This window comes from Oncorhynchus kisutch, linkage group LG13, assembly GCF_002021735.2.
Source record: "Oncorhynchus kisutch isolate 150728-3 linkage group LG13, Okis_V2, whole genome shotgun sequence".
NCBI classification, from domain to species: domain Eukaryota; kingdom Metazoa; phylum Chordata; class Actinopteri; order Salmoniformes; family Salmonidae; genus Oncorhynchus; species Oncorhynchus kisutch.
Window position 1 is genome coordinate 33,321,799 of NC_034186.2, and position 13,989 is coordinate 33,335,787.

At 41.0% G+C, this 13,989-nt stretch overlaps 2 protein-coding genes across 7 annotated transcripts in view; both read right to left on the reverse strand.

Moving 5' to 3' along the window:
• The window catches only part of csnk1g2b (casein kinase 1, gamma 2b), a 43,875-nt gene extending 36,706 nt beyond the window's left edge, over window positions 1-7,169 (reverse strand). The window contains exons 1-2 of one of the 6 annotated variants that reach the window (XM_020499036.2): window positions 6,924-7,149; window positions 3,428-4,205 (exon numbers count right to left, since the gene is read on the reverse strand). In XM_020499036.2, the coding sequence (XP_020354625.1) occupies window positions 3,428-3,655 (228 nt within the window). In that variant the 5' untranslated portion in view covers window positions 3,656-4,205; window positions 6,924-7,149. Of the gene's footprint in view, window positions 1-3,427; window positions 4,206-6,734; window positions 6,887-6,923 lie in introns of those variants that run through there. The other 5 variants (XM_031786052.1, XM_020499039.2, XM_031786054.1 and 2 more) reach the window with 5 other exon arrangements.
• Window positions 7,170-7,983: 814 nt separating this feature from the next.
• LOC109902978 (diencephalon/mesencephalon homeobox protein 1-B-like) lies at window positions 7,984-11,000 on the reverse strand. The gene is made up of 3 exons (XM_020499653.2): window positions 10,835-11,000; window positions 10,434-10,609; window positions 7,984-8,883 (listed from the first exon to the last, which is right to left on the reverse strand). Exons 1-3 carry the CDS (start codon window positions 10,998-11,000, stop codon window positions 8,425-8,427), a joined length of 801 nt encoding a protein of 266 aa, XP_020355242.1. The 3' UTR covers window positions 7,984-8,424.
• Window positions 11,001-13,989: the final 2,989 nt, after the last annotated feature.

Here is a 13,989-nt window from a genome sequence, read left to right on the forward strand (position 1 = left end):
TTTAATATATAAACACATATTTTGCACAGCTTCACATCCATAACGGTCAACTTCATTAAAGTATATGACCATTTTTATATTTTCATCATTGTTGTTCAGGTGTGAATCAAAGCCTTACTTTCAAAGTGGCTATTAACATTTTAACCTAAGACTTAAGAATTCAGACATTTGCTGATGTGTCCATTCTCCCAAAAATGCCTGTCCATTTCCGTCACATCCATAACACAAGTTGTTGTTGCGTTATTTCAAAGTGGTACAAGTTAGAATTGTCTACACTTCCCTTATAGGGTTCTACAAATATACAGTGCATTCAGAAAGTATTCAGACCCCTTCTATAGCTCACATTTTGTTAAGTAACAATCTTATTCTCAAATTGATTAAATAAAAACATTTCCTCAATCTACACACAATACCCCATAATGACAAAGCAAAAACAGGTTTAGACATCTTTGCAAATAAAACAGAAATAGCTTCTTTACACAAGTATTCAGACCCTCTGCTATGAGACTCGTGTTCATCCTGTGTATTGATCATCCTTGAGATGTTTCTACAACTCGATTGGACTCCACCTGTGGTAAATTCAATTAATTGGACATGCTTTGGAAAGGCACACACCTGTCTACATAAAGGTCCCACAGTTGACAGTGCATGTCAGAGCAAAAACCAAGCCATGATGTCGAAGGAATTGTCAGTAGTGCGCCGAGGCAGGATTGTAGTTGTAGCATCATGCTGTGGGGATGTTTTTCAGCAGCAGAGACTGGGAGACTAGTCAGGATTGAGGGAAAGATGAACGGAGCAAAGTACAAAGAGATCCTTGATGAAAACCTGCTCCAGAGCACTCAGGACCTCATACTGGAGCAAAGATTCACCTTCAACAGGACAACAAGCCTAAGCACACAGGCAACGCAGGAGTGGTTTCGGGACAAGTCTCTGAACGTCCTTGTGTGGCCCAGCAAGAGCACGGACTTGAACCCGATAGAACATCTCTGGAGACCTAAAAATAACTGTGCACTCCCCATCCAACCAGCCATCTTTCTAGATTTGCAGAGATAGGGAGAAACTCCCCGAATACAGGGTTGCCAAGCTTATAGAGCCATACTCAAGGCTGAAATTGCTGCCAAAGGTGCTTCAACAAAGTACTGAGTAAAGGGTCTGAATACATATGTAAATGTGATAGTTATTTTTAATACATTTGCTAAAAATTCTAAACCCATTTTTGCTTTGCCATTATGGGGTGGTGTGTAGATTGAGGGGGGGAAACAATTTAATACATTTTAGAATAAGCTGTAACATAGTGGTCTGAATACTTTCGAATGCACTGTACACATTAACATTTATGCCTTATAAGTCAATTTTGTGAGACATTGTGTGTGCAAATGTCATATCCGTAATGCTGAAATTGCCCTTACTCATTGTTAGGAAGAATGATGGTTTAAAAACCAGATGATTTTATGAATCCCATAAATTAAAATGTAGGTACAATCAACTAGCTTAATTTCTCATGTCAAATTATATTTCAAAATGTTTCAGGAATGCTCATCTTATCGGTTTCTAACTACAGAAATGATTTTAGCACAATCTGAGATGGTGGGTGTCGAAATCCTATTTCCTTGTGCATGAGGGGGAAGAACCTACGTTTGAGTGACCAGGGAGGGGAACGCACAAACATGTGGACAGCTGCACTAGACTGGAGGTCAGCCAGGGGAGCTAAAGCAAAACACGCCACTCATGCCCAAACTTAGGTCAGAGGAGTTCACATGTGTCCTCTCCTCTGAGGCTTTGACCAAGTCAAACCAGCAGCACATAAAAGCCTAAAGTTCCCTGGAGAAAAACAATCTTGTGGGCATCAATGCCCAGTAACAGTTCAGTAATGCCATTATCTGTTGCCTGGCTGAACAGGTCCATGTTGCTTGCTAGCTGGTGAGATCAATCAACAGGGCACACTGCCATTGCCCTAATTAGGAAAGGTGAGAGTAGCTAGCTAGTAACTACCACCATTGAAACAAATGATTTGGTTCACTTCAAATGTACTCATGGAGCAACAGTGGCACAATATCCAGCGATGTTACGGAAATAATGCCAGAGCCGGATATAAAATGGACATGATGAGGATAAAAATACCCAAAACAGATGGAACGTTTCAGACAGAGAGGAGAAGCAGCGCAGCGGAGGATTTCAGTAAAAGCGATTAAATTACAGAGCTAACCTCGGCTTTCAGTGCGGTTAGCAAAGCCTTCAATATGTGTCTAGTCAGAGATAATGACCTCCCTGGGAGATACAAATGTAAAGATAATCATACACGGTCCAGCGTGGCTGTGTAGGTGTTGACGCCAAGCCCACACTCGAGTGCAGCGTTCAGACGCCATTTATGACAAACAACCTCTCTCGTAGGGTGCAGAGTTACACCAAGGCCTTTCTCCAAGAGACTTCTAATTGGCAACTTTAAATGACCCCATTGAAACATATGGATATACCAGCGTTTACGGTGACATTCAGGCTTCTACATGACTGGAGGAAAACAGAAACTTAAAATGTTGCAGAGGAAGCTCAATTTCTGGCTGGCTTCCCTTCACCAAGCAGAAAATAAATGGGTCTTGCCTTTTCATGTGGTTTCCCAGACCCACGCTCTGTATATTGCAGAGGAAGCTCAATTTCTGGCCTGGCCTCCCTTCACCAATCAGAAAATAAATGGGTCTTGCCTTTTCATGTGGTTTCCCAGACCCAATCTCTGCAGGCTGCAGAATTAAAATCTTGACTTGCAACCTCGGAGCCCCCTAAGCTGGTTTACTCTGAGATTCCATTTCACCTTTGAGCTAAAAGGTAAGAACCCTACTGTGTGTGTGTACATGCATGCACACATCACCATGAGACAGTACTGTAGTGGACTTGTTCTCATAGTGATATTGTGCAACAATTCCAAGGAGTTCTAGTGGGCGTTTCTCTGGCATGTATATCATGACCTGGGAAGTTAATTATTCTTCCTTCTCTTTAATATAATACAAATTGAGCATGGTTGACTCATTAACAGTACATGGGACCAAGCTACAGATAAGTAAATATTTGCCTGTGGGGGAAAGAGACATAGTCAGCACTAAAATGTTTCCTGTCTCTTAAAAGGTCAACAAGTCATCAGGGGTGGGGTGTTCTGCTGCTGTAAGGAAACTGGATTCAATTACCTTGGCCAAACTACAGTAACACAAATCTAATAACACACAAAAAAATGAATGTCACAATGCAGCAAACCAATGGCAAGCTGCACTAGTTGTAGTGAAGTAGTGTAGAGGAATGTTAGATTGGAGGGGATGGCAAAATATAGACCTACAGGATGTCATTTGAAAAAGACAGTGGTGAGGATGATTAATGTAGGAGTGCATCCAAACAGAAACACACCACAGCAATGCCGTTTAGTCAAACATGTTAGCCTTACCAATTTGATGGCCACATATTCGTTGGTGTAGAGGTTCTTCCCCAGCCGCAGCTCTCCAAAATTGCCACAGCCAATCTTTTTTCCGACACGGAAGTTCGGGCCAACCATAAGAACCCCAGAGTTGGTCCCTGTACCCCGGCCCCCATGTCCAGTCCTGCTGCCAGCTGCCTTAGACATCTTTTTCCCTTCCTCTGTCTCTCCTTTACTCCCTTTCTTGTCAAAATCCATAAGCTTGTGATACCCTGGCCTCTCCACGATTACTCTCCGGCCATGCAAATCACAGAGGGGCCAAAACAACCAGGACTCTTAAGGGAGGGGGAAGGTGATACAAAGACAGAGAAAAGGTGTTGTATAGAAATATGCAGTGTATTAAAAGCCACTTCCACAGGGGTAAAACTGCAACCAAAACACACAGTATGTCTATCTGCCAATGTTGTACCGCGTGCTGTCCCCTTCTTGTTTATGGTAGTCGACTCCTTTCTTCTCTGTTTGTCCAACTCCTGTCTCAGAGTAGCATGTCCCGGCCTGAAGTGGGCAGGTTGTGCTAGCATGCACCCACGCACACACAAACACAACAAGCACTTGGAATCCCAGCTACTGGATCCACAACGCAGCTTGGCAACTTTCCCCGGAGTCCCTCATTGCATCCTTCTGGTCAGTCTTTGGTAATACAGCAGACATTCTTCATGTTCCAGTGCCACGGCAGAAGGGGCAATGGTGGAGGCAGAGTCAACAATGATGATGAGATACTGCAGTAGAGTTTTGTTAAGTTGGATATCTGAAAAACACAAACAAACTGAATTAGCCCTTAGGTGTAACAATCCATTACAGAACATCTTGCCAAATACACATTTGCAGTGGTCAGATATCAATGACATGTATTTTCTAATTGCAAGCCTTAAAATGCAGCAATCTGCATGCAACAATAGTCGGAGATAGAATTTTATAAAGCCTAGTATGTTACTGGTAATTCATACATTTCTAGCCTGTAGTAGAAATGGGATACATTTTCTGAGTGGTACATGCAGTGAATTCAATAAAGCAATCAATACGGGTGGAAACATCACATACTAGACTGAGTGTTGTGATGAGAACAATGCACCCCTTTCCAGGTCGTATCATTTTGAATGTCCAAAAACCAACACTATAGGGCTATGGCTTTGGACAAATGGTGTTCCTTGACTATTAGCTGTAAAGACTATCAAACATGACTGAGTCACAGGATGGTAAAATTTGACATATTCAACTGGAGTGTGCTACATAGCCTATGCCTTGGCACTCATCAATATATCAGTTTTCACTGGTAGTGTGATTTGACAGCCTTTGAATAGTTAATAGCATACATGGAGGTTTCTGTATAACCCTGAGGCCCAGCTTTCCTCCCTCTCCTTCCCTTGGGAACTGTGATGTTGCTGATACTCATGGAGAGCAGGTAATGCCAGCAATATCAGCAGGCAGCTATGCTTTCCTCAGGAAATGCACTTAAACTGATCAATGACTGCCAAAATGCCTCTCCATCCTGATAGCCTGGAAAACTGATTCACATCAGAGTTAAGGGGATACATTGAAATGGAGAGGGCAAGCCAAAGGGCTTACATATATAATATATATATCCATGTTCATCATTGAAATAGCATGTAAAGAAAGCAGTAAAACACAGCATTAACCAATTTAACTTGGCCAATACCCAGAGCAAGCTTTATGCAGTAGTAGAATAAATTAATTTACATGAGTAGAATAGGCTAAATGTAGGAATGTGTGTGTGTGCCTTCACCTGTGCAAAGACAAACAGAAGCATGTGTTCAGAGTAGATAAGGTCAATTATTAAAAATCACTGTATCCTCTATGTAGTTGGACAAGTCTTGGTCATTAAAAAAGGTCAATCAATTAAATGGAAACCCCATTACTTGCTAAATGTATCCCCCACCACAAATTATGAAATTGTGAGAGGACTGAATACATGCTACTTCCATCTCAGTAATGTAAACAAAGTGGGGTAGCAAGTGCGGCTGGTTTTAATAGGAAAAACATATTTAAAACCGGACAGTAAAAATAAAATAATTTGAGTCAGTGTGCTGATACATCTATCTATCTATCTATCTATTCCAACCGACTGTTTAACTGAGAAATTGAAAAGCCACAGAAACAGAACTTAAAACTACAGTTGACTGACTAGGGACAAATTAAACAGTTGAATATTATTGTCACATTTTTTTTTAAGTGGCATAAATTGCCAACGTGGTTATGAGTGTAACCACCGCCTTTCATACATAAATTAGCCAGCATGTGTTTACAATATAGTCATCATTCAAGCAATATAAAGATACAAACTAGCTATGAATAATATAGCCTATATGAACCATTGCATTTAATCCTATTTGGTAGCCAATTTGACACTGAAGAAACAATAAATGCCTGGTCAAATGTTTGCGCGACTAATTTTCACGAGATGTTGTGTTAGCTAGCTATTTGCCTTAGTAACCTGCTATATTCTCTTTCCAAATAGTTGAGTCCTAACAGTAACAGACAAACGAAACAATAACGTCTACAGTAAATTAGCTAACAAGCAAGATTAGTGGCAAAATATAAAGCTAGCTTATGTGATGAAGGCAACTCCACTGTTTAATGAAGGCCTCACATCGAGCTAGCTCATTCTCTTCCTCTCGCAGTCGCTAGCTACCGAGTTATCTAGTCTGATTCTATGGCAGTTGCTGTCAGTTTTGTGGCCCATTTAGGAAAGGTAGCTTAACCTGGTACCCGTACGAAGAGGACAATGCTTGTGATCTGTCTGTAGTTTACATATTTTTCTACTTGTCAACTCCGTAAATACTCCGCAGAAGTTAAAGAAACGGGTGTCTGAAAATGTTGATCAAATCGTTACAGACTTGCAAGCTAGATAACTAACGTTAGCTACCGTACCGTCCGTAGTGCAACCTAGCTAACGTTAGCGAACTAGCTACTAGTACTAGCGTGCTGAGGTGAGGTAGCTGACATGTAATTGGAAGTGGCCAATACTGATACATTATCACCAGCTTGTTTTCTTGTCAAACTATTCAAATTGATGATTAGTTAGCTTACTCATCGAACATATCCTGGCCTACTAGCTACTTGTTCCCAAAACACACTGATCAGTCACGAACTAGCTAACGTTAGCAAGCTAATGCCGAGTAGAACAAGCTAAAACTGCATAGAACATCAAATATTCATTGCCATAACCTTAATTACACATTAATCAAGACAACCCCTTCTAATATTGCAAACACATTATATGAAGTACTTAAAAGCGAATTAACAAAGTGCATTTCACCTAAATTAGCTGCGTTTGTTTTCAGTTCCCAAACATAACATCAGTGGGCAACTCCTTAATCCCCACAACATAAATCCAGTTTGTAGCTAGCTCTTTCCTTAGCTAGGTCGTTATTTTACGGCTAAATGCGATTGCCTTCGGAAAAAGCTCCCCCACTTAACCATGTATCATCGAAGAAACGTATTTTACCTGTCAACGTGTATTTTCAAAGTGGACGTATCAACATGGCCATGTATTTACGATATTTTATCTCTTCTCCCTCGCTAGGTCTTGCTGTCTCTTTAAGTCTCCCAGCCGATAAGCAAGCATTCAGCGTCATCTTTACTCCTACTGTTATCCTTGCGCTGGTAAACTAGCGCACCTTGCTTGAAGAATAGGACCAAAATCCATACAGCTCAATAACCCATGAAAATAGTCGAGTGTGGATGCTGTGGCTCAGTTTCCAGCTATACAATTTATGAAACACAAATTCTGAGCTTTTGTGAACTACTGGACTGGCATCTGTTAAAGCATAGCAAAATCATGAAACATCAAGAGCATTTGTTTGTCTAACTTTGGTGTCTTGAGGGGGCTATATAACCTACTAGACACAAGTAAGTGGCATGTCCTACTGATTTACACAGCATGAGAATTTGGTCAAATCTATCCTCCTCTGCCATGACCCTTATTTCAATATTTTATTGTGCTTTTGACTAGTATATTAGTTAAATCTAACAATCTTAAATTTGAAGCTCTATAGTTGATGTGTGCTGTAGGCCTAAAACCACCATCTGCTACCTCTGGTCACCTGGCTGGTAGCCTCCCTTGCCAGGCTTATTGGCTGTCCTGACACAGGGGTATCTGGTTGGCTTTCCCTCCCTGCAAAGAATCTGTTGGAGCACATACCAGTCATTTACCCTCTGTTCTAAGACCTTGACCTCCCATTGCTTGAGTTGTTGCCTTCTTCTGCCCTAGACCAGAGACCCAAACTCATCTGGGTTATTCTTTTTCTATTTGCAAACAGATACAAATGGAAACTAAAAAGACATTCAAAATAATTATATTCACACAGAGTTAAATTATGATTTTATTGTGTATTACCATGAAATTAATGTAGGATAGGCCTAAAGTTTCACTGGGGCGGCAGGTAGCCTAGTGGTTAGAGCATTGAGCCAGTAACTGAAAAGTTGCTGGATCGAATCCCAGAGCTGACAAGGTAAAAAATCTGTTGTTCTGCCCCTGAACAAGGCAGTTAACAAACTATTCCCCGGTAGGCTGTCATTGTAAATAAGACTTTGTTCTTAACTGACTTGCCTAGTTAAATATATATTTTAAATCATACCTTGAGACATTACAGAAAATTGTCTTGAACAAATGAATATATGATGTGAAAAAAGTGCCCGAAATCACATCTCAATTCTCTATTCTCCTAAGTGCTTGTCATAAGTGAGTAAAAACTGACTGTAACATCTCTATGCAAATGAAGTATGTACCAATCCACTCCTGATTGCGATCCTGAATGCTCACAACATACCTTGAGTGTATCTTAATCAATCAAATAATCTACAGACATAATCACTTGTCAGAGGTCCTTCACACATACATACAGTATGTACAGTGTCAAAGTATACAATCAGTAGTTTATGTGTCCGTATTGATACTAGTGCACCAGTGTACCAGTCCCTTTTTGCCATTACACACTGCAGAGAAGTTATAGACCCAAATTGGGGTGGGGTACAGCTTTACTGGGAAAGAAAGTCTGAAGGGAAAGGCTGCAGTTTTTACCAACCGGTGGGGCAACTCCTAAGGCCGGGCTGTGTTGCTGTAGAATGGGCCAGAATTTGGGGGTGAAATGTAGGCCAGCTGACAGCATCCCTAAAGCATGATGATGTGGAAGGTGGTTCCGCTCTCCATACACAAAGGGAAAAACGGGAGGATAATGTAATCTTGTGTGGACCTGAGTTGCAATGGTGTCTCCAGAACAAGAAATGGTAGGAGCATCACTGACTTCCCAGAGAGGAGCGAATTTGCTTTGTGTTTTGGAGTCCTTAGTAGTGCTCTCTTCCCCTCCTGCCTTGGTCTGATGTGGTTCCTCCAGGCTTTGCTCTCTGCGAAGAGGGGAGCATCGCTGTCCCTTACGAAGCTTTGCTCTTCTGTTCTTGAACCACACCTGGAGGAGCATATTATTTAGTTATTGGTGAAGGGTTGAAGTGTTTATGAAGCTTTTAAAAAGTAACATCTAAAAGTACTACAGCTTTTATATACACTTCCTTTCAGGAAAGTATTCAGACCCCTTGACTTTTTCCACATTTTGTTACGTTACAGCCTTATTCTAAAATCTATTCAATTGTTTACCCCCTCCTAACACAACACCCCATAATGACTAAGCACATTTTTGCTAATTTATAACAAAAAAATAACAATGTCACATTTACATAAGTACTCAGACTCTTTACTCTGTACTTTGTTGAAGCACCTTTAACAGCAATGAAAGCATCTTGGGTGTGACGCTACAAGCTTGGCACACCTGTATTTGGGGAGTTTCTCCCATTCCTCTCTGCAGATCCTCTCAAGCTCTGTCAGGTTGGATGGGGAGAGTTGTGCACAGCTATTTTCAGTTCTCGCCATCCCCACAGCATAATGCTGCCACCACTATACTTCATCGTAGGGATGGTGCCAGGTTTCCTCCAGACGTGACACTTGGCATTCAGGCCAAAGAGTTCAATCTTGGTTTCATCAGACCAGAGAATCTTGTTTCTCATGGTCTGAGAGTCTTTACGTGCCTTTTGGCCAACTCCAACCGGGTTCTCATGTGCCTTTTACTGAGGAGTGGCTTCCGTCTGGCCACTCTACCATAAAGGCCTGATTGGTGGCGTATTGCAGAGACGGTTGTCCTTCTGGAAGGTTCTCTCATCAACACAGAGGAGCTCTGGAGCTCTGGTCAGAGTGACCATCGGGTCCTTGGTCACCTCCCTGACCAAGGCCCTTCTCCTCCGGTTGCTCCGTTTGGCCGGGCGGCCAGCTCTAGGAAGAGTCTTGGTGGTTCCAAACTTTTTCCATTTAAGAATGATGGAGGCCACTGTGTTCTTGGGGACCTTCAATACTACAGAAATGTTTTGGTACCATTCCCCAGATCTGTGCCTCAACACAATCCTGTCTCGGAGCTCTACGGACAATTCCTTCAACCTCATGGCTTGGTGTTTGCTCTGTCATGCACTGTCAACTGCGAGACCTTATATAGACAGGTGTGTGCCTTTTCAAATCATGTCCAATCAATTGAATTTACTAGAGGTGGACTCCAATCAAGTTGATGAAACATCTCAAGGATGATCAATGGAAACAGGATGCACCGGAGTTCAATTTCAAGTCTCATAGCAAAGGGTGTGAAGAGTTATGTAAATAAGGTATTTCTGTTTTTTATTTTCAATACATTTTCAAAAATGTCAAAACACCTGTTTTTGCTTTGTCATTATGGGGTATTGTGTGTAGATTGCTGAGAAATATTAATAAATAATAATAATAATAATACAAATATTTAATCAATTTTCGAATAAGGCTGTAACATAACAAAATGTGGAAAAAGTCAAGGGGTCTGAATACTTTTCCCGAAGGCACTGTATATTACATGAATAACGTTAGTAAAAGCAGCAGTTCAAATAAATATTATGAATGAATGAATGCACACAGGCTGGTCCTTTTTGAAGAGCGACCTTTACTGACCTGAATGCGAGCTTCAGGCAAGTTGATGCAGACAGCCAGTCTTTCTCTCATGCTTACATCAGGGTACTGGGTCTGCTGGAAGGCTTTCTCTAGAGCCTGTAGCTGGGACACAGTGAAGGCTGTGCGGCTCCGACGCTGCTTCTGCTGGTTCCCATAACGGGCCTCCAGTATCAACTCTGTGGGGACAGAGGAAAAGCCACAACAAGATTAGTGGTGAAACAGCCAACCAGTTGGCATTTCAGATGTCTGGCTAAACGTGAAAATACCAGCATTTTGGCAGCCTACAAATGTTTTTTAATGTTTTTTCGTGTGTGTGTGAAAAATGTTGCCATCTGCATTTGTTTGATTGCATGCATCGATTGCAGACACTGTCATAAATTAAAGTAGTCTAGTCTAAATACCGGCAAGTCTTTCAGCAACAGAGAACGTGTTAACCGAGGATGGATTGGCCAATGAATAAACCTGGTACTGGTCTGCCATCTGGTGGTGGTCGAAACAGACGGAGTTGAAGCTGTGTAGAGGATAGACTCCACTGTTGGATCCCCCGCAGAAATTCAAAGCATTCATAGCGCCCCTAAATTAATATAGACAAAATAACCGTTTTTATTTGATTGGCCTTACACCATAATAACTAAGCATACAATGTCGCCTATATAGTTTGTAAATGAAGGACGCTTGCACTGTGCAAAATTGCACGGTGCAATTTTGATTTACAGTCTAAACTCACAAAAAAACAAAAAAAAAATACAGGACAAACGGTAAATATACATTTTCAACTTTCTTGATAATTCAAGGTAATTGAAAGTTATTCTTCTCTAAGCATAAACCATTGCCACTTGATTTAGTGTCAATCTGCTGCAGTAGACTACCAACATACAACTATCTTCAAAATACACATCAGACAAAAAAATATATTCCAGTGATGAAGTGTGTAAAAAATTCCAGTTTTTTATTTTATTTTACCTGAAAAGCTCACAAAACAGCAGAAATGTAATCGATTCTCGTGCGCTTTAGAGGCAAAGAAGTCCACCTAAACAGTCCAATACCTTCGAAATGCAGGCCTTATCCTCGTACACTACGGCATGGATCTAATTCTCCGAAAACCATTCTCACCCACCGACCCACGACTATTTAAGAAGCATTTACTCCAGCTCCCCTCAACCATTAGCCAATAGAAAGAAAGGTATTAGCCTGGATTAGGTGGGATGAGGGGAAAGAGGGGGGTCCAAGGGCTCAAGTTTTTGAAACTATTGAACTTGGGGAGATTTACGCAAAGGATCCCCCCACAATAAACGAGCGCTTCACTCCCTCCCGTTAAAACAATTAAAACAATGTGGTCTGCTAATCTCTGAGGCAGCCCAGATTAAAATAACAGCCTTTGATTGTCCCCTGTTCTCAGCCTCCTTTCTCCTAAACTCCCTGCTTTGTCAATCTCTACTTGGAGGGGGTTTGCTTTGCGGTTTGTTTTGCTAACAGACTCAATATTTTGCCCATAAACTGTCAGCCTGTGAAACAAAATCTAGACATTGGCCATTAAGACCAATTTCCTAAGGTTCAACTAAACCAGATTCAAGATCTCTTCAAAGAGAACTATTATCCCACCACAAGGAAAATAATTAAACAATTAAGTTTTCCATATTATTGTGCTTTGCCACATTGTTACACTCACATAATTAAAAACAACATGCAAATGTTTTATTCATAATTTTTCAGTAGCACTTTCATAGAACTCGCAGCATTTATATTTTTTTCACAAATGCAGTATTGTGAAAGTAGGCTGTTGAATGCCACACCCTGAAAATCTTTCCAGCCTGCTCTCATAGACTAGACGTAACATAATAAAAGTAATTCTGGGACACTCAAATTAGTATGATATGGTTACGTTTGGTATGGTTAGATAACACAGAATCTTACTTAAGGCAAAAACAAAGGTAAGCTTGTTTGTCGAAGTCAGTGGGTGAATCTCATCATGGGCAACTTTAGCATTTTAGTTCATTAGCAACTTTGCAACTAATTACTACTTTTTAGCTACTTAAAATAAATAATAATAAGTACACTTCTAACCCTTATCCCAGTGCTTAATTTTAAGAACAGGATCCGGCATCTCTCAGATTTGACTTGGTTCGTTCCGGCACCTATTTGCCTGGATCCGGTTCCTCTGGCGGCATGATTTATTAATTGAAAACATTATTTTAAAAGCAACCAGAGTTAAATCAAGTTGCCTCCTCGTTATTTCTCCCGCCCCCTAGAAAAACAATCCCGTAAAAGTGCGGGGATCCTTCTGTGTAATCACCCTATCCTGACACACTGATTCCAGACCTGCTCTTCACTGTGTATCCACCGACATAGTGCTAGGAGCAGGTACAATTTGGACGAAGGCTCAGTTCAAGAACAAGCAAACTTACAACCCCTGGCCTGTCATGCAAATTTCAATGCTGGGCTGTACAACATGCAAAAGGTAGGGAGCTTGGGTCTAGAAAAGACTGGTAGACAAGGCTCAATTGGACACCTAGGTTATAGTTAACACTCAAAATGAAAAAATAGACACTACAGCCAGTGTTCCAAACAGCCTTACAAGGAGGCTAACCATCACAGCCACATGTCTTGCTTTGAGCAACTAATTGACTGTCAGGATTGAAATGGACTTGACATGGGGAAAGGCATTGGGGAAGGTTTTGTACTGTGAAGTTAATCTGAATATGTGCTTCATAATATCACATAGGCAGGAGGTCTATATATTCTCATATGAGTGTTCTGCTAAAAAACAGCTAATTTTCCTCTCTGCCCCATGGCAAAATGAGTAGAATTGCATAAAATTAGGGTACGCACATATGGGTAAGCAGATCATCCCTGCTATAGACTATATGTATGGCGGGTGTTCTGCAGTGATGTTTAAAATGCTGCAAATTAATTAGCACCTTGGAGAGCGCTGTCTGTTTCACCAACATAGATAGTAGGCTACTTGGGTGTTCACTCTGTCCTCTGTGCTGCTGCATTGTGTTTGTCACTTTCTTATGCGTTCCGGTATCACAGAGCCGCCTCGATAACCCCCTCTCGCTCTCGCTATGTGTTCAAATTAAGCACTGCCTTACCCTAACCTTAACCCTTTAACCTAACACCTAACCCTAACCTTAACCCTAATCCCTAGCCTACCTAACATTAGCCACCTAGCCACCTAGCTAACTACTGTTAACTCCAACAAATTGGAATTCGTAACATATCACACGTGTACGAATTTCAATCCGTAACATATCCTACAAATTGTAATTCGTAACATATTATACGAAATGGCGGACATCCACAAATGAATACATACAGTGCATTAGGAAAGTATAGAGACCCCTTCACTTTTTCCGCATTTTGTTATATGAAAGTCTATTTCAAAAATTGATAAAATAAAACATTTTCCTCGTCAATCTACACATATTACCCCACAATGACAAAGCGAAAACAGGTTTTTAGGCATTTTTGCAAATGTATTACAAATAAAAAACATACATACCTAAATAAGTATTCAGACCCTTTCCTATGAGACTTGAAATTGAGCTCAGGTGCC